The sequence below is a fragment of the Belonocnema kinseyi genome, chromosome 10 (assembly GCF_010883055.1).
Source record: "Belonocnema kinseyi isolate 2016_QV_RU_SX_M_011 chromosome 10, B_treatae_v1, whole genome shotgun sequence".
In the NCBI taxonomy this organism is placed as follows: domain Eukaryota; kingdom Metazoa; phylum Arthropoda; class Insecta; order Hymenoptera; family Cynipidae; genus Belonocnema; species Belonocnema kinseyi.
In genome coordinates, this window is record NC_046666.1 from 2533001 (window position 1) to 2552086 (window position 19086).

General features: G+C 28.0%; 2 protein-coding genes across 2 annotated transcripts in view; one reads left to right on the plus strand and one right to left on the minus strand.

Moving 5' to 3' along the window:
- The window catches only part of LOC117181446 (acetylcholine receptor subunit alpha-like), a 140263-nt gene that overhangs the window by 106003 nt on the left and 15174 nt on the right, over positions 1-19086 (minus strand). The gene's annotated exons all lie outside the window — the stretch shown is intronic.
- LOC117181948 lies at positions 14677-19008 on the plus strand. The gene is made up of 2 exons (XM_033374975.1): positions 14677-14786; positions 18431-19008. Exons 1-2 carry the CDS (start codon positions 14702-14704, stop codon positions 19006-19008), a joined length of 663 nt encoding a protein of 220 aa, XP_033230866.1. The 5' UTR covers positions 14677-14701.

Below are 19086 nucleotides of genomic sequence, written 5' to 3' on the forward strand. Positions count from 1 at the left end.
TTAACTCGTGTATTTTATTTATTCCCTTATCAATTCTTCAATAGAGAAAACCCAGTGATAAAAATTAAAAAAGGGCGCCAAATTGTTGAGTGGCCTAGGGTGGCCTATTTTTTATTATTACAAAACATATTTATTTCCACTCGTATTAACATATTCTGCTTTTGAATTCTTCAAACGATAAAAACTAGTTATGAAAATTTAAAAAGGGCGGCAAATTTTCGAGTGGCCTAGGGCGGCCTTAATCTTTTCTATTATTACAGAAAACGTCTTTTTTCACTCATATTGTCCCTTCATTCGCTCATAAACTCTGTAATATATCAAACTTAGGATTTGGAAATTGAGGAAGGGCGACAAATTATTAAGTGGCCTAGGGCGACCTATTTTTATTATTACAGAACACATTTATTTTCCCTCGCATTATCTTATTCTGCTTGTCAACTCTGCAATCGGAAAAAATAATTAATGATAATTGACAAAGGGTGGAAAATTTTTGGGTGGCCTACCTAGGGTGTCCTAAATTTTCTTTACTATTACAGAAAACGTCTGTTTTCGCTCGTATTGTCTTTTTATTCGCTTATCGTGTTTATAACAGAGAAAATCTATAATTATAAATTGAAGAAGGGCGACAAATTATTAAGTGGTCTAGGGTGGCCTATTTTTATTATTATAAAACACATTTATTTCCACTCGTATTATCATATTCTGCTTCTCTTATCTCCATTCGATGAAAACTATTATTTAAAATTGAAAAAGGGCGGTAAATTTGTAGGTAGCCTAGGGCGTCCTCAAACTTTTGCATTATTACAGAACATGTCTGTTTTTCACTCGTATTGTCTTTCCTTCGCTTATTAACTCAGTGACAGAAACAAACTAGTAACGAAAATTGTAAAAGGGCGGCTAATTGTTGGGTGGTCTATTTTTTATCATTATTACAGAGCATATCTATTTCCACTCGTATTTTCTTTTTTTTTTAACGTGTCAACTTTGCAGTCGAAGAAACTAGTAATTAATACTGAAAAAGGGCGGCAATTTTTTGGGTGTCCGAGGGCAGCCTTTTTTTATTATAAAAAAAACACTAGGGATGGCCTAGGGCTGCCTTAGACTCGAATCTGGCTCTGTGTCTTTTGTACAATCAGAAAAGAGAAGTGGAAAATAGTTTCACATTTTATACAAAATTTAATAAATGAAAATAAAAAAATTTGATTTAGTTTTTAAAGTTTTATAGCCACGGGTAGGAAGATAAGTGATGGGAGTAGTGACCATGGGAGGGGTGGTTTGGTAAATTAAGAGGAATTGTGAGAGAAAAAAAGGGCGGAAGAAGTATAAGAGGGAAAGGGAAGGGAAATGGTACTGTAGGAGAGAGGAAATAGGGAGTGCATATGGAGAGTGGAGGGTGGAGCCGTGGCATAAGGGAAAAGTAAGGAAGTGGTGGAGTGGGAGGTTATCGGTGAGGTAAGAGGTTATCTAAGGGGTGGGAGGGAAGCGGAAGAGGGGTTAGATAGTAATAGTTTAAAAACGAAATAGATATTAAGAAGGAGTAGTGGGCATGAAAGGGGTGGTTAGGTTGTGGAAGTAAGGGTGGGATGGGGAAACAGGGAGTAAAGAAGGGAAAGGAACGATAAGAAAACGAAGGATCGGTAAGGATAAAAAGAAGTGGAGAGAGAGGCGGGATTTTAAGAAGGAGGATTATTTTTGGAATCAACCTACTTGAATGGAGGGGAAGTAGGAGAGGGAAAGAGGGGTTGTTACCTACGGGAGAGGAAGAAAGTAGTAAGAGGCAGAATGGGGGAGGAAAAATTGGAAGTGGCGGGTGGAGTAGTAGGGTAAGGAAGTTGTAGGAAACAGATGGAATTGGGAGTGTTCTAAAAGGTGAGAGCAAAGTGTAAAAGGGGTGAGGGGATAAGAGTGAAGGGTTCAAGTTGGGTGTGAGGGGTAGTAGTGGAACAAAATTGGGAAACGTGGATCGTGGGAACGGAGGGGGCGATTAGATAGGACCAGATCGAATAGAAAGAAGTGGAGAGAGGCGGGACTTCAAGGAGGAGGATAATATTTGGGATCAATCTACTTGAATGGAGGAGAAGTAGGAGAGGAAAAGAGGGGTTGCTACTTACGGGAGAGGAAGGGAATAGTAGGAGGCAGAATAGGGGAGGGAAAATTGGGAGTGGTGGGTGAAGTAGTAGGGTAAGGGAGATGTAGGAGAGAGATGGGGTGAGTAGTGTTCTGAAAGATGGGAGGAAAGTGTGAGAGGGGTGAGGGAATAAGATTGAAAAGCTGTGAGAGGGGCTTAGGAGGGAGGGGGTGATTTGGGATTAATCTACTACAATCACTGAATTTCCTTAGTAAAATTATATTTAAAAGTTAAATATTTAAATATATTATTATTGTAATCTAATGATGAAAATATTAATAATAAATATGTCTTTATAAAGTTAATTATATAATATAACAATTTTAAAGTAATTATTAATTAATAATATGAATAATAATTGTTTGCGCACATTAATTGTTACAAGTATATAAAATTTAAATAATTAATAGCTGTATCTTAAGACCTTTATCAGCTGTGATAATGAATTGATTGTCAGGTCCCAATTTAAAATAAGTTCATGCGATGAGTTCCAAAGTGGACCGATGACCTAGCTCAATAAACGGACGTCAGCATGCAAATTATAAAAATAGAATAATTTAATTTATAATTAGCTTTACCCCAGGACTTCCCTAATTATTACTCACGATCTTCTAGCCCAAAAGCAGGCATTTGAAACGTCAATGCAAAGCAAAAATATTTATCAAGGATGACAAAAACATGTCTAGTTGCATAATGAAGAATTTATTAGTGTTTATAAATTAATATTTGTTACTCAATTTTTATTATTTTACTTGGCATATAAATGTTATTATATATTAACATAAAGAAATACCCTTAGTTCAAATTAAAAATGAAGATTTATTTTATTCAGTAATCATTATTAAAAATCATAAAAACATTAAATAAATAGATATGTCATAAATAATTTCCATTTATTTTTCATTAAATCATACGTTTAGAATTGTTTAATTCAAACGAAAGAAAATGTATCTGATCTTAGAGTATTTCGTACTTCCTATTTTTTTTAAAGAAATAATTTCTTTAATATTCTTTTAACTCAAAGAAATTAGGCAAAGAAATTAAATAAATAATTTTCTTCAGGTAAATATTTTTCACACTATAGAAAAAAATTTGATTGAAACACATAATGTTTTTAATTGTTTAAATCTAAAATAGAGAGACGAGGAAAATATTTTTTTAAATTAAAGAAACTTTTCTTTTACTGAGAGTAAATATAATTTTTCCTTGACTCAAACAAATTTTCTTTTAATGAAAGAAAATAAAATTAAACTATCAAAAAAGTTCTTGGTCAAATCAGAATTTTCGGAAAATGGAAAAAAAATCATTTTTTAGGTTTTGGTAAAATCTATGATTAAAAATGTTTAAATATCATTTATTAAATTTGTTGAGTTTGAATTTCAAAGCACGGCAAAAATTAAACTTTCAGAAATTTAAAATTAGTGAAGATAAATAAAATTTTTAAAAACGAAATTGAAACATTCCGCAAGTGAAAATTAACAATATTTTAAAAATTCAGAAATTCCAAATTACCGAAATTATTACATTTCCAAAACCAAAAATTTACATTTTGGTTCTCTTAGAATAATATTTTATTTACAATAAAAAATGATTGCCAAAGTATTGATAAAGTCAGATATAATTGAACTTTTCTTTAAACGAGGAACTTTGTAATATTTTTTATTTAAAACGATTGTATAGTGGTCGTTTGCTTAATTAAGGGAATTCATTTTTTTCACATTTTTAAGGGAAAATAATTGTTTTTTATTTGTGGTTAATTAAGGAATAATACTTAGTTCCACGATAAAAAGTCTTACAAAATGAAGGAGTGTGAAAAAGATAGAAAAAATCAATAAGAAAAAAAAACCTAGTGATTTTTAAACTTACCTTGTTGAAAAATTATCTTTTATTGCCTTAGAAAGGTAAGGGAAAACGAGGGGAGGGGGAGTAGGGGAAGCAAGAAAAAATAAGAAAAATTAGGGAAGTAAGGGAAGTGAGGTTAAATTAAGGAATGAGGAGTAGTGGAAATGAGCCGAAATGAAGAGAAGAAAATTAGTGAAAATTAGGAGAAATGAATGGATGGAAATAAGGAGAAATAAGGAGAAAGGAGAAAAGGGAAAGAAGTGGAAGTAAGGGGGCATGAAGGGAAGGATCGCAGTGGAAATAAGCAGAAATGAGGGGAAACGCATTAGTGTAACTGTGGCGAAATGAGAGCAAGAGAAGTAGGAGAAGTGAGGGTATATGAAGGAATGGAAAATGGGAGAAGTGATGGGAAAATGAGGAGAGGAAATTGGAGCAAGTAAGGTGGCACAAGGGGAGGGGTGAAGGGGAAGTGAGGGGAAATTAAAAAAGGGAGAGTAGTAGAAATGAGGAGAAATGAAGAGAAGAGAATTAGTGGCAGTGAGAGAAAATGAAGAAGTGGAAATAAGGAGAAATTAGGGGAAAGGAGGAGACGCAAAGTAATGAAAGTAAAGGGACATGAGGGGAAAGGACGTAAGGAAAGTGAGAGGAAATAAAGGGAGTTGGAGTAGTGGAAGTAAGGTGAAATGAGAAGAAGATAAGTACAAAAAATTACGAGGTATTCAGGATTGGGAAGTTATGGGAAGATTTCATAGAGTAAATAATAAATAAATAATAATAACTAATAACCTTTATAACAATATAATTTTTTTAGAAAGATTTAATAATACTGTAATAATACTACAAAAAAATGTTTGAGTTCAGTTAACTGAATGTTATTCAGAGATCAGGGTTTTTAATTTAAATTCAAATGGAATTGTCCGTCTGGATATATGAAAATGTTAAACGCTTCCCAGTAGAACGTCTAAGTTAAGCAGCACCTTTCTTGGTTGAACGCGGATGGGAGCCAGTCATACCCAAAACTTGTTCAATGGATATTTCACATAAGAAATCGCAATGCTAATAAACCAAATACATAATTTTTTTGATAAAGAAAATCAATTTTTTAACGATAAAATAAAATAATATATTAGTTTAGAAAGTAATCAAAATAAATCGATTATAATATTTATTTAAAGGTAAGGTTCTCGTATTTTAATTCACAAATTTCTTGTATTTGATGTCTAACAACATCAGAATAAACTATTAAATAAGTCACTAGTTAGATTTGATCAATACTCAACTTTTTCAGAATTCTATTAAACCAGCATTCTGAAATCTTTATTTCAATTTTGAATAATCATTTAATTTCAATATACCAAGCTTTTTTATAAAATATTCAGAGATGTAAATTTCAGGCAAAAACCCGTAGATAAATTGGCAGAAAAAATTTGCGTGAGAAATTTCATGAAATATTCATGAAACTTGGAATGTGCTTTGATGTTTCATACAAGTGTCAGCATTTGCAAACCCTGAGGGAAAAATATTTAGTTCAAGTGGTAAACACTTTTTAAATTCATTTTTTATTCGGTTTTTTTTATAAATAAACAAATGTAATTAAAAAATTGTCGTTTTTCTATTTGACTTACAAACAAATTGTTGTATCAAAAATATTCCCATAACTCATTTGTTTATAAAACTTGTATAGAAAAAGTCACGAAATTTAATAACTAATTATGAATCTTGTTTAAATTATCATGAAGTAACAAGTTGAAGGGATTGACACTGAAGAAAGCGAATTAAACCTTAGAAATGGTTTATTTAAATTTTTTATTTAAAATCAGATTGCAGAATATCCTTTACATGTCGCTCCTCGTCACTTCCCTCATTTCCCCTTCCTTGCACATTATCCCCTCACTTCTCATACCCTAATACCCCTCATTGCCTATTATCCTTCTCCTACGATTATTCATAAGCCTTCTAATCCCTTACTACATCCCCACCGCCCCGACTATACTCCCCTACATTTATACTTTTATACTTTCTCTTCCTTGCATCTGCATTATTCCCTAAAATCTTTACATTCTTCCTCTTACTCTTTCTCCCCTACTATATCTTCTACTCCCATTACGTCCTCTTCGTTCTTACTCTTCACTTCTCTTGCCGCTTCCTTACCTCACCGCCTCACTTCCACTTCCATAACTTTACTTAATTCATTCCTTTTTACTCCTCCCAATCTTCTCTATTTACTTTCCCTACTTCTTCGACTTCCCTCCTCTGAAAATATTCACAAGCGCCGTAATTCCTCCCTACATCTTTACCCATCCATACTCCCCCTTATTAATACTCATTATAAATTCCTCTCGCCTACCTATTTGCGCTCACCTCACTTTTCTGTTTCCTTCTTATACTTCCCCTCCACTAATATCACTTCTGCTCCCATCAGGTCCCCTAATTTTTTATCAGTCACTTCCCCTCCCACTTCCCTTACGTGACTAACTTACTTTCCTTTCCCTCACGCCACTCCTATCATTCCATTCAGTTTCTTCCACTCTCCCTTTGTTTCCTCTACTTCTACTGTCAGAAAAAAGTGGGACAGATGGAAACCCGACCAAAATTAGAAGAGTTTCTTGTTGGGAATGTGAAACTCTCAGAAATTAAGAAGTTAAATAAAAACTCGGGCTCGACAATACTTTTTCCAATTGTATCATTTTCTTTTTTAAAAGCTTACTTCAATATCAGTGAAAACTTATCCGCTGTACGATGAATAAAAAAGTCACTTTTTAGGGTTTCTCAGCTTTCTCTCCAGGAGGCAAAGTAGTGGAAATAAAAGCAGAGGGAATAAAAGAAGTGAGGAAGAATAAGGCATGAAGAAGTTAGTAGTATAATGGGCAACGAGGGGAGGGAGGTGAGTGGATGTAAGAACGATGAGGAAAAATGAGGAAATGAGAAGTAGGGTCATTAGAATAAATGAGGGAAAATGAGGGGAAAGAAACAAAGTTAGTATGGGGAAGAATGCAAACCGCGAGAAATGGGGGGAGGGTATGCAGAAGAAATAATTGGAAGAGAGGGAGCAAAGTGAGGGAAGAGGATGTAGAGGAAATAATGGAAAGAGAGACAGAGAAGGAAGTGAGTTGAGGTATAGTAGGGCAGTGCGGGTAAGTGGAGGAGAGGAAGAAAGTGAGGAATTATGGGAGGGTGGAGAAAAAGAGTGTCGCGGGAGAACGAGGGTTAGAAGAGTTTTGAAAACAACAGGAAATAGGAGAAAGGATGTAGACTAAATTATGGGAAGAGAGGGAAGAAAGTAAGAAGCGGGGATGTAAAGGAAATGATTAGCAAAAAGGGAAGAAAGAAAGAAAATGGTCAGTATGGTATTGCGACTCTTTAGGAGAGGGGAAGGAGGATATTAGAGGAAGCCAGGGAAAGTACAGCAGAAATAAGTTATGGGAAAGGGGAAGTTTGAGGTATTACCATGAGAAGTGGTAACAAAAGAATAATGGAAGGAGCATGTTAGTAAGAGGAATAAGGGGGAAAATAGGATAATTAGTGTAAATGAGGGAACACGAGGTGTAAGGAAGAATGAGAAACGACTGGAAATAGGACAGGAGATGTAGAGAAAATAATTTTAAAAAATGGGAGGCACTGAGAGGTAGAACAGTAGGATAGTGCAGGGTACTAAGTGAGAGTGAGAGAGATAGCATGGGAAGTAAAGGAGAGTATTGGAGGAAGAATTGGGCAAAGAGAAAATTAAGGGGAGGTATACTGGGATAGTTGCATGTGAGGAGTTATAGAAGGAGTAGAGAAGTAGAGGAGAGGATGGGAGAAGTTTGGTAATCAGTTTAAACTAAGGAAAGAGTGGAAAGAGAAATAAGGGTAGTGCGGGGAAATGAGGGATGGGGGAGTATCAGAGACGACGGGAAATAAGGGAAGAATATGTAGAGAAAATGATGGGAAGAGAGGAAGACAAATGAGGGAAGTAATAGCAGTGCAGCGCGGGTGAAGAATAGTGTATGAAAGGGATAGTTAAGGAAACGAAGGAATCTAAAGTAGGGGAGTAAAAGTAGGGGAAACGAGAAGAAGTAGGGTAGGCAATGTATGGAGGGGAAGATTTAAACTAGGAAGCTTCTTCTCTCAGAAAATTTATCAGTTGTAGTGTAGTTATTTTGTTGCAAAGTTGAAGAGGAGATTTAGTGAAATTTACCCTCGGGTTGGATAAGCTGATCGCTTTTATTTATTCACCGGGAAGGGACGGAATTGTATAATTATGGTCAGAGTTTAGACTTGAAAGAGGGCATTCGAATTTCTCAAGCTCGGCTTCTCTCTTATACGGAATGTGGAACTAAAGCTTGGAACTTTCGAGTTTCTAAGCCGTAACTCAGTGTGACGTTTGACCTCAGCGTTGTTAGTTTGTTACCGACTTTAAACTTTAAACTTTATGTTTTCATGAAAACTTACGACCAGCGACTCACACATGCCACTATATATTCATACATTTCCGGCTCATAAATAATCTTTGGCACAATGGGCTTTATCACACTATCAGCAGTTTTGAAAAACCGCTTTTACTCAAAATTCCGTTTAAAAACTAGTTTGAGGATTTTTTCTGTCAATGATTTTTCTATGCTGTCTCATAAAAAAGGGGGGGGAGGGGTCAAATCAATTTCTTACGCTAAATATTTTTAACTCTCCGAATCACTAAAAAATAAAAGTTAAAACGATTTTGTTCTTCAATTTAATTATTAAAAATTAACTTTTTCTTCAAAATTCACATTTTTTTAATTCAACTATATTGTAAAAAATAGAACGGAATAAGAAAAACCAAATATTTTTCATTGAAAAGTCTATTATTATATTTTTGGTTCAAAATTTTACTATTTGGTTGAAAATTAAATTATTATCTTGAAAATTCAATTATTTTGTTGAGAATTAATCTTTTTCAGTCAAAAATTCGAATATTTGGTTTTAATTTAAATTGGTTTGTTAACAAATATTTTTTCAGTTGTTGATTCATTTCTTTCGTTGAAAATTTAACTATTTAATTTTGAGAAAATTAATCTTATTGATTAAGGAATAATCTTCTGGTTCATGTGTTTAATTTATTTAATTGAAAATTAAGGTTTTGTTTGAGATTGTATTATTTTAGTTGAAATTCATCTCTTTGGTTTCAAAATGCCCTATTTTGGTTGAAAAATCCAATACTATATTCAAAGTTACACCACTTAAAAAAAAATTTTAGTTGATGATTCATCATTTGAGTTAAAATATAATATTTTTGTGTTGAAGATTCAACCATTTTATAGATAATTCGTCTTTTTGGCTCATGAATTAAACAAATTTGTCGAAAATTAATGTTTTTTTTTTTAATTGAAAATTTGTCTTTTTTGGTAGACAATTAATTTTCTTGGTAGAAAATTCATCTTTTTTAAAATTTGTTCACATTTCATTTACCAACGCTATTGCTTTATATTCTTCAAATTTTATCTTAAATTATTTTTAAATTTTTGAAAATTTTAAATGATTTTAAAAGACATTTTAAATTTTTAGAAGTTTATAAAAAATTCAAACATCATTTTAAATTTGAAAAGTTTTCAGAATAATTGTAATTTGAAAAGATTTCAACAAATTTCAAACAAAATGTAGATCTTTAAAGATTTTGATACACAATTTTGAAGCTTTAAAGCTTTGAATATTTTTATTACAATAATTTAAAGAAAATATATACAAAGTTTTAAAAACATTCCAAATAATTTCCTAAAATTTCAGAAAAGAATGTAGAAGAATTTAAATCAAAATTCTTCAATTTTCAAGATTAATTTTTTTTTAATCGAATAAGTTTTAGAGATATTTAGAAGTTTTGAAAGGATAGGAAAATAATTATATTTTTTTAAATGTAGATTTTTCGAAGATCTCAGACAACAAATTTAGAAGCTTTTTTATGAGTTTTCAAAGAAAGAATGAAAAGAAAGATCAAAAATGAAACTAAAGATTTAAAGGAATCTTTTCAATTTTGCAGAATATTTTAAAGATTTAATTTTTTTAATTTTGAAAAATAAGAAGAAATTAAAACAAATGGTACATTTGTGAAGATATTGAAACAAAATTATGATTTTAAAATATTACAAAAGATATTCAAGACTGTCAAAAATGAATCCGGAAGATTCAGAAACAATTTCTGAAGACTCTCAAGATTTAGAAAAAATTTTTGAAGTTTTTTAAAGATTATAAAAATTTATCTACTTGATTAGGAGTTTAACTATTTTTTTAAAAAGTAAGTTTTTATGTTGAAGATTTTAAATTTAGGAAAAAAATATTTTAGTGGAAAATTCGTCAATTCGGTTGAAAATTAACTTTTTTTAACTTATATTTTCTGGTCAAAAAATTTAACGATTTTATAGAAAATTCATCTTTCTTGAGAAATATTCAATCTTTTTGTGGTAAAAATAAAACATTTTGAAAAATAATATTTTCTTGTTGAAAATTTGAGATTTTTGTTAAAAATTCCTTTTTTTTTGGTTTACAAATTCATCTCTTTCAGTAGAAATTCAATCTTGTTTTTAAATTAAAATAGCAACTGCTTAATTTAAAATTCAAAATTCAAAATTCAAAATTATTTAAAAATAAAAATAATTTGTTACACTTTTTTTTGTTATTTGAAAGTTATTGATTTGTAGTTGAAAATTGATCTTTTTTATTTAGAGATTCAACTATGTTGTTGAAATTTTTTTTCAATTAATTACTTTTGGTAGAAAAATAATTTTCTTATTTGAAAAGTCATCTTGGTAACTTCTTGGTTATAAATTCAGATTTTTGAAGTAAAAAATTATTTTCATTATCTAAAAATTTCGAAAATATTTAACAAACTTTTAATTATTTCAAAAGATATACCAAAGGCTTAGAAGCTTTGCAAAGAATAAAAAATGTTTTGAAATTGAAAAAAATTTTAACACATTTCTGAAAAAATGTAGATTTTTAAAGATTTTGAAGTGAAATTTTGAATTTTTTTTTCAGAGTTTAGAGAAAATTTAAATCAATTTTTTATTTCATCAAATTAAATTCAGAAAAAGATTTTAAAAGGTTTTAAAACATTTCCAATGATATTTGAAAATTATGAAAAAGAATGTCGAAGGTCTTAAAGTAAACTTTTTTTCATTTTGCAACATTACAACATTTTTTAAATAATTCAAATAATTAAAGAATACATATGTAGAAGTTTTTAAAAAAATTCAAAAATAATTTAAAATTTGAAAAATATACATTAAAATTTATTCCTTATATTAAATATCAATTGGAATAGAACATTTAACGAGACTATGGAACATTACAAAAGATTTCCAAAGTTTTTAAAAGATAGAAAAATAATTTCAAACCTAGAATGATTTAAACAAATTTTTTAAAATTTAAGTTTTTGGAGATTTAAAGAAAAAACTTGAGACCTTTTTAAGAGTTTTAAAAAATTTTAGGAATACAACATTTTTTTTTAGTGATTTCCGGGAAAATTTTTAATAATTTTTTATTTCACAAAATTTATTTTAAAAATAGATTTAAAAAGGTTTTAATTTTTTTCAAGATTTACAAAATTGTCGAAAAAATAATCTGGAAGTTATTAAGTAATTATTTTTTTCAAAGTTTTAGGAAAATTCTAATCATTTAAATATATTTTGAAAATATTTATCAAAATAGTAATTCTTTATCTTGAAAAATTAATTTGAAGAGAATATTCAACAAAATTTAAAAATAATACTAAAGATTTCCGAAAAGATACAAAAATTTATAAACTTAAAATGATTTCAACGAATTAAAAAAAGTCAATTTTGTTAAGACTTTTTTTTTTTAATTTTAGATTATTTTTAAAATAAAATAGAAAATTTTATAAAATAATTTTAATTCTGATTCAAAAAAATAAATTTGAAAAAATATCTGTGTTAATTTTGGTGCAAATAAATACTGCTTATTTGCAAAGTGATTAAAGTAAGGTGAAATCGAATTGGTTCATAAATAATTCTTGGCTTTCCATTTTTAAGACGCAATTTATAAAATCGTTATCAAGTTTCACAATCTGGCCTTATTATTTTTTCAATAAAGCTAACAATTTTATTCAATCTTGTTTTCTATTAAACTTGTCTATTTTTTACGTTTCTCAGTAATATTTAATTTTATTAAATTTTATTTAATTAATATATTTTCACAAAATAATGGTAGGTTGTCAACTTTCTAATCACGAAATATATTATTTCATTTAATCGAATTAGTAATTTTTTATTAATTTTAGTTGCTTACTTTCCGGAACAATTTAAGAAACATTTTTTAATTTGTTTTATTAAAACTGAATTTTCAAGAGATTTAAGAGAATAAAAATTCTCTTGAGTATCCTGCAAAAATTTCAAATGGTTTTTTATTTCGAAAAATTAATTTTAAGAACACATAAGAAAAAATTTCAAATTATTTCCTAATATTTCGAAAAAGAATGTAGAAGATTTTAAACCAAAATTTTTTAAAAGTTATTATTTTTTGAAGATTAGAAAATTTGAGAAATAATTTAAATAAGTTTAGGAAATATTTATTCATTTTTTAAAAGATTTAAAAGTACTTAAAAACTTGAACAAAATGAAAAACTTTTTTTAAAAATGTAGGATTTTGCAAAAATATTTTTAAAAAATATAGAAACTTTTCAAGAATTTTCAAAGGTTTCAAAATAACGGAAAAATGTTTTTAAGATTCATAGGAAAATTTCGAAATATTTTCATTTTTTCTACGGATTCTAAGAGAAAATTGAAAAACATTTTTAAAAAGTTTAAATTTTTTCCTAGAATTATGATAATGAATTTAAAAGATTTCAAAGCATATTTTTGCAGTTTCGCAATATTACACACCTTTAGAAAAAAATCAAGTAAGTTTAAGAGACATTTGTGAATTTCAAAAATAATTTTAAAAAATTTATAAAAAAAGAAAAAATGTAGATTTTCAGATATTGGTGTCACACTATAATATTTAATCTGTTTCAAATGTTGTAAGTGGTCAGAAAAATAAAATTATGGGCAAAAAATCATTTGAAAGAAATCGAAAAAAACTGAGAAACTTTTTAATCATTTTGAAAGATTTGAGGACATTAAATTGTTGAAGATTTCTGGTAACATTTTTTGATGTTCTAGGTTTTATTTTAAAATATTAATTTTTAATTTCGCAGGAAACAATTTGAATAAGCTTAAGAAATATTAATAACATTTTTTTAATTTTATTAAATTATAAAATTTTAAAAATGTAACAAAAAAAATTTTTTAATTTAGATTTTTGAAAATTTATTTTAAAAATGTTGTCTACAATTTTAATAAAGAATTACGAAGATTTGGAAGCAAATTTTTGCAGTTTTTTAAGATCGCAAAATTGACAAAAAACGTAATGAGTAACAAAATTTTCGAATGAAAAAATTCCCGAACAGTTTATAATAATACCGAATTTGAAAATTATTAAATAATAAAACACTCTACAGAAAATTTTCGAAATAAAAAATTTCACAAGTAGAAAATTCCCAAATTTAAACAATTAGAAAATTTGTTATAAACATTATTTCTATATTAAAAATACAGTACTCAAATATTTTATCACAGTTTAAAGTTTAAAAAATTATTGTTTGAATTTAAAATAGGAATAATTGAAAAAATATATTTCTGGATGAAAAATTATCTGGAAACTTTTTAAAGTTTCTTTTTAAATTACAAATTCGATTTTTGAGAACGTTTCTTGTAATTTTTTTGAAGTACTACGCACATTTTCAAGCAAAAATTTTAATATTGAAATTCATTTTTTCAGTTATTCTTATTTCTTATTCAAAAAATAATTTTTTTTAAACTTCAGGCATTAAAAAAAATGTTTGATAAAAATAATTGATTACTCTAATTTTAATAAGTACATAGTATAATTTTTTTCTTTAAATTAATTGTGTAAATTCGGGGATTTTCAACAGGAATTGAAAAAGATTTTAAAATATTTCAAATTATTTACAAAAATTAATAAAAAATAAAATAGAAGATTTTAAAGTAATTAAATTAATTTTTTTTAATTTCAGGAAAAATGGAATAAGTTTAAGAAATGCATTTAGGAATTGAAGCTTTTCTAAAGTGATTAAAAATATTTTAAAATTTTGAGAGATTTCCAGAAATTTATAACATATTTTTAAATTTCTTCCAAACTTTGGAAAGTCCTAAATATACCTTTTCAACGAACTCGAATTTTTTCCAAGATTTTTAAAACTCGTGTTTTCATTAATTTATTTTATTTATTTACCAATAAAAAATTAATCGACATTTTTATTTTGTTTAAAAAATATTTTTCCTGTCAAATCGAAAAACTTTACGTGTGAGATTAATAATATTAATAATAATTAATCATTTATTTCTAAAGTTATAGTCAGTATTTAATTTCAATCAGACTTTTTTATTTTAAAATGAAACAAAAATTATCAAACAACTTATTTCTTTAATTTACCGATGGAAAAAAATGTCCTCATCTAAAATCCAACAAAGTTTAACCTGGTTTAAAGATATTTTCACTTTGATAAAAAAATTATGTTTGATAAATCATTTTTGAATCACATTACAGTTTACAGCATCACAAATATGATTATTTGCTCATAAAAGGCGGATTCTTTTTTCCTTCACCATTAGTTATTTTCTGTGATAACACAGTATCTTATCAGAAACAGCAATTCAGTAGACTTCGAATTTCCAAATCAAAATTTTTAATTTTTTTATTATAAAAATGAAAAAAATACCTTTTTCAAGTTTTTTGATACTTTTTGGATGTTTTTTACCTGAAATTGTGTCGTCATTTGAGGAAATTAATGGTGAGTGAAATAATATCGTTTTTCTTAAAGAAAAATCATTTTTAATTTCCTACCAAAAAATATGAGTTTTCAACGACTTATTTCAACTTTTAACTAAAAAATATATAAATTTTAATAAGCCAAATGGTTAGATGTACAAATTAAGATCAACTTTATACTAAAAAAAGAATAGCTAAATTTTTAATTAATAAATGAATTATAAACAAATTTAATTTTTAGAACACTAGTTAAATTTTTATCCAAATATATAAATTTTTAACTAAAATTATGTATCTACAACTAGACTTGTTATATTTTTAATTGAAAATAAATTTTTAGTTTAAAAATATATTTTGGAACATAAAATAATGATTTTTAGCAAAACAGTTAAATTTTCAGCTAAATAGAACACATTTTTAACAAAATAATTGAATTTGTAACCAAGAAGATTATTTTTAGACCGAATATTAAAAAAAAAATTCAACAAAATACACGAATTCCTAACGAAATAAATTTTCAAGAAAAAAGTTCACTAATTAAGCAAAAAGGATAGTTTTTCACTTAATTGTTTACTCTTGAATCAACTGGATTAAATTTCAACCAAATAATTTAATTTTTAAACAACAAAATTAATTTTCTTCCAATTTCAAATTAATTTTTTTTTTTAACTAAACAGTTGAATTTATAAGAAAAAATATCAATTTCCCACCAAAATTAGAATGGTCAAATTTTCAGTTAAATAACTAATTATAAAAAAATTCTTTTTCCAGCACAAACTACTTAAATGTTCAATTGAAGACATTTATTTTCATATAAAATTATAAAACTTCAAATGAAACTGTTAATTTTTTAATAAAAAAATTCTTTGAATGAAAAAATAATTTTTAATTAAAAATACATTTTCAAATAAAAAACAAGGTCTTTTAGCTATATAGTTGCATTTTCAGCAAAAGGAAAAAAGTAATTAATAAAAAATAGTTGAATTATGAACCAAACAGGAATTTTCAACAAAACCGTCTTTAACCATACATCAGAATTTACAAAAAAAGAAAATTCTATCGGAATTAGAATAGTTAAATTTTTAATAAAAAAATTAATTTCCAACGAACTACTTAGGTTTTCAACAAAAGATATGGTTTTTTAACTAAAATTATGAATCTTAGATACATTTATTACAATTTTAAATAAAAAATACATTTTCAAACAAACAAAAAATTATTTCTGAACCAAATAAGTCCCATTTTCAGTCCAAATTTTTTAAAATGATATTATTTTTTTTACAAAATAGATGAATTTTAATTCAAATAATAGAATTTTCAACCAAAATCGTGCATTTTTAGGGAAGAAAATTAATTTTTAAATCCAAAAAAAAATTCAACAAAATGCATGAATTTTCAGCCACATAGTTGAATTTTCAATTGTAAAAGATAAATTTTTAACAAAAAATAGAATAGTTTCCATTAAGAATTTCCATTTAATAAAATTAATTTTCTACGCCCTAAACAAATTTAATAAGGGACTTAAATATTCCTACAACAAAAAAGATTAATTTTAAACTAAAATTATAAATTAAATAAATTGATCTCAAGTTCCTTTTGTCTACCGGTTATTAAAAAACTTAATAAAGATTTTTTAGGGCTAGTAGACTAAAAAAATTAAATTAATATCACCTGGCCAAAACCACAACATCTGTGCATATATAAAATTATTAATTTTTAACTGAAATAGGTCAATTTTCAATTAGGAATAAATTTTGAACAAAATAGTCCAATTTTCAATTAAAAAAGACAAATTCTCAAAAAAATAGTTGAACCGTTTCGTAAAATAAAAAAATTTCAACGAAAAAGTTGACTTATCAAAAAATTATACTTTTTAACAAAACAGTTTAACTTTCAGCAAATTAGATTGATTGTCAAACAAAAAGTTGAACCTTTAACAAAAAATATAAATTTTTTAACACTATATAAATTTCACCTAATTTATTATACCTTGATATTAATTTCGAAATTTTGTAACAAGAGTTAATAAATCGATTTCTAAATTACATTTATGTCATTAATTAATTGAGCTATTAGTCATACTTTTTAAATTTACAGCAGATTTATTTTTGATTAAACAAACTCTGTTTATTTTTTCTCAATCTCTTTGTACGTCAAAAAAAAAAACAAGCCATTTCGTAATTTAATTTTTTACGATAAGAACTATGATATTACCGAGAAAAGATAGTTCTTTCAAATATAAAAAAAATCGTTTCTTTCAAAGACTTTTTTTAGTAATTAAAATAACTTAAAAATTATAAAAATAATTTTAAATGGATAAAATATTTTCTCCGGAAAAAAATTATTTCTTCGAATCAAAATAAACTGTTCTCTGACTGAGAGACAAGTAATATTTTTCTTTGACTCCATTTTTTTCTGATTCAAAGAATTTTATTATTCAAGATAAATAAATTTTTTTTATTAGAACATTAAATGCATATCAGACCATTTTTTTGGTTAAATATTAATTTCCGTACTTGAAAATTTAACTATTCAGATCAAAAAATAAATTCACTGACAGCAAAATTCTAAATTTTGAAAACATCCAAGATGGTGGCTATAGAAATATTTTTAAAACAGTTTATTTTTCAATTTTTTAAAGAAATTTTTCAAACGTTGTTTTGAAAAGAAGTTTAAGTTTAGAAATCATTCAATAATCCGAGAAGTTCAAAATTTAAATTAAAAAATTTTTTTTTTCAACGAAATCGTTCTAAACTCTGCCAAAAAATCAAGTTTATCTTAAATCATTTTGTGTCGATATCATACCTTGAAAATTTTAGAAAAAATTTGAAATATTTTTTTTAAGTACAAAAAAACTTAATTAAAGAATGAATTTCGCAATTTTTTAAATTGGATTGAAAAACATAGACACCTAGACCCAAAAATCACTACTAAGGAAAACCCTCCTGCCCAGTTCTCCCCAGGCCAAAATTCACCCATTAGGGGCTGTACACGTTCGATCATTTAGGGATAATTTTCAGGATTTGGGTGGGGTGGATAAAAGGATTTGACACTCAATGGTGATTTTTAAAGCCGCAGAGAACTAAGTAAAGGGAATTTGAACTTAGGCGGGGAGGTATTAAATGAATATTTATAGAAGTATAGGGTTCCGCTGCAGCGGTGTTTACGAAAATGCCAATAAAATAAAAACTTTGGGTGCGAATTCGCACTAGTGTACCGTGTGAGGTTAAAGATAGTAGGTATTGAATGAATATGTATATAAGTTTAGGGATCCGCTGCAGCGGTGTTTACGAAAATGCCAATAAAACAAAAACTTTAGGTGCGAATTCGCACTAGTGTACCGTGTGAGGTTTCAGATAGTAGGTACTGAATGAATATGTATATAAGTTTAGGGATCCGCTGCAGCGGTGTTTACGAAAATGCCAATAAAATAAAAACTATGGGTACGAATTCGCACTAGTGTACCGTGTGAGGTTTAAGATAGTAGGTATTAAATGAATATATATATAAGTTTAGGGATCCGCTGCAGCTGTGTTGGTGAAAATGCCAACAAAATGAAAAAAACTTTTGGTGCGAATTCGCACTAGTGTGCGAATAAAAATTATCCTTAAATACAGATCTTACCTAACACTGATGCTAATAAATTTACTTGTATCATTCTTGCAGAATCATCAGTTCCCCATAATCGCCAAAAGCGAATGAACACAGCCCCTCCAGTACTGGGTCCATCACATCCATGGGCACCTGAAATCCCCGGATTTCCTCAATCCTTATACGATTTTAACTTTGACCTTCCTGACTTAGTCCATATTACAAGACATGGTCAGATGCTTGGGATTGGCATTGCAGTTCATCCTTTTCTGGTCGTAGCGCGCGCTAGTTTTTTTGAACACATGAATGACAACAATATTGCAGAATTTGTTGTTCGGTCGCAAGGAATACATGATGGATTTACTGTTGAGCACAATATACGATTTGCTGACGTGAACGAGATATGCGATACTACCCTGATTGAAGTACGAGAACCTATCCTGTTAGAAAGACCCGAACGTGAATCTTTTTATCTCGAACAAACTGGATTAACAATGCGAGGTATTTATTGGGCTGAGCATGAGGCCACTAAGATAAGACAAAGAAGGATAGGCCATTATTCACGCCATCCTGACCCACTACAGCCAAACGCATTCCAGCGTGAGCACATGATTCGTCGGTATCGCCCAAGACGAAGGCTTGATAGTCCGTGAAGTCAGATGTACACCTTCGCTAAAGTCACTTAAATTCACACGAATTGCTGAAACAACCTGTCCAGGATGCTTGGAGAA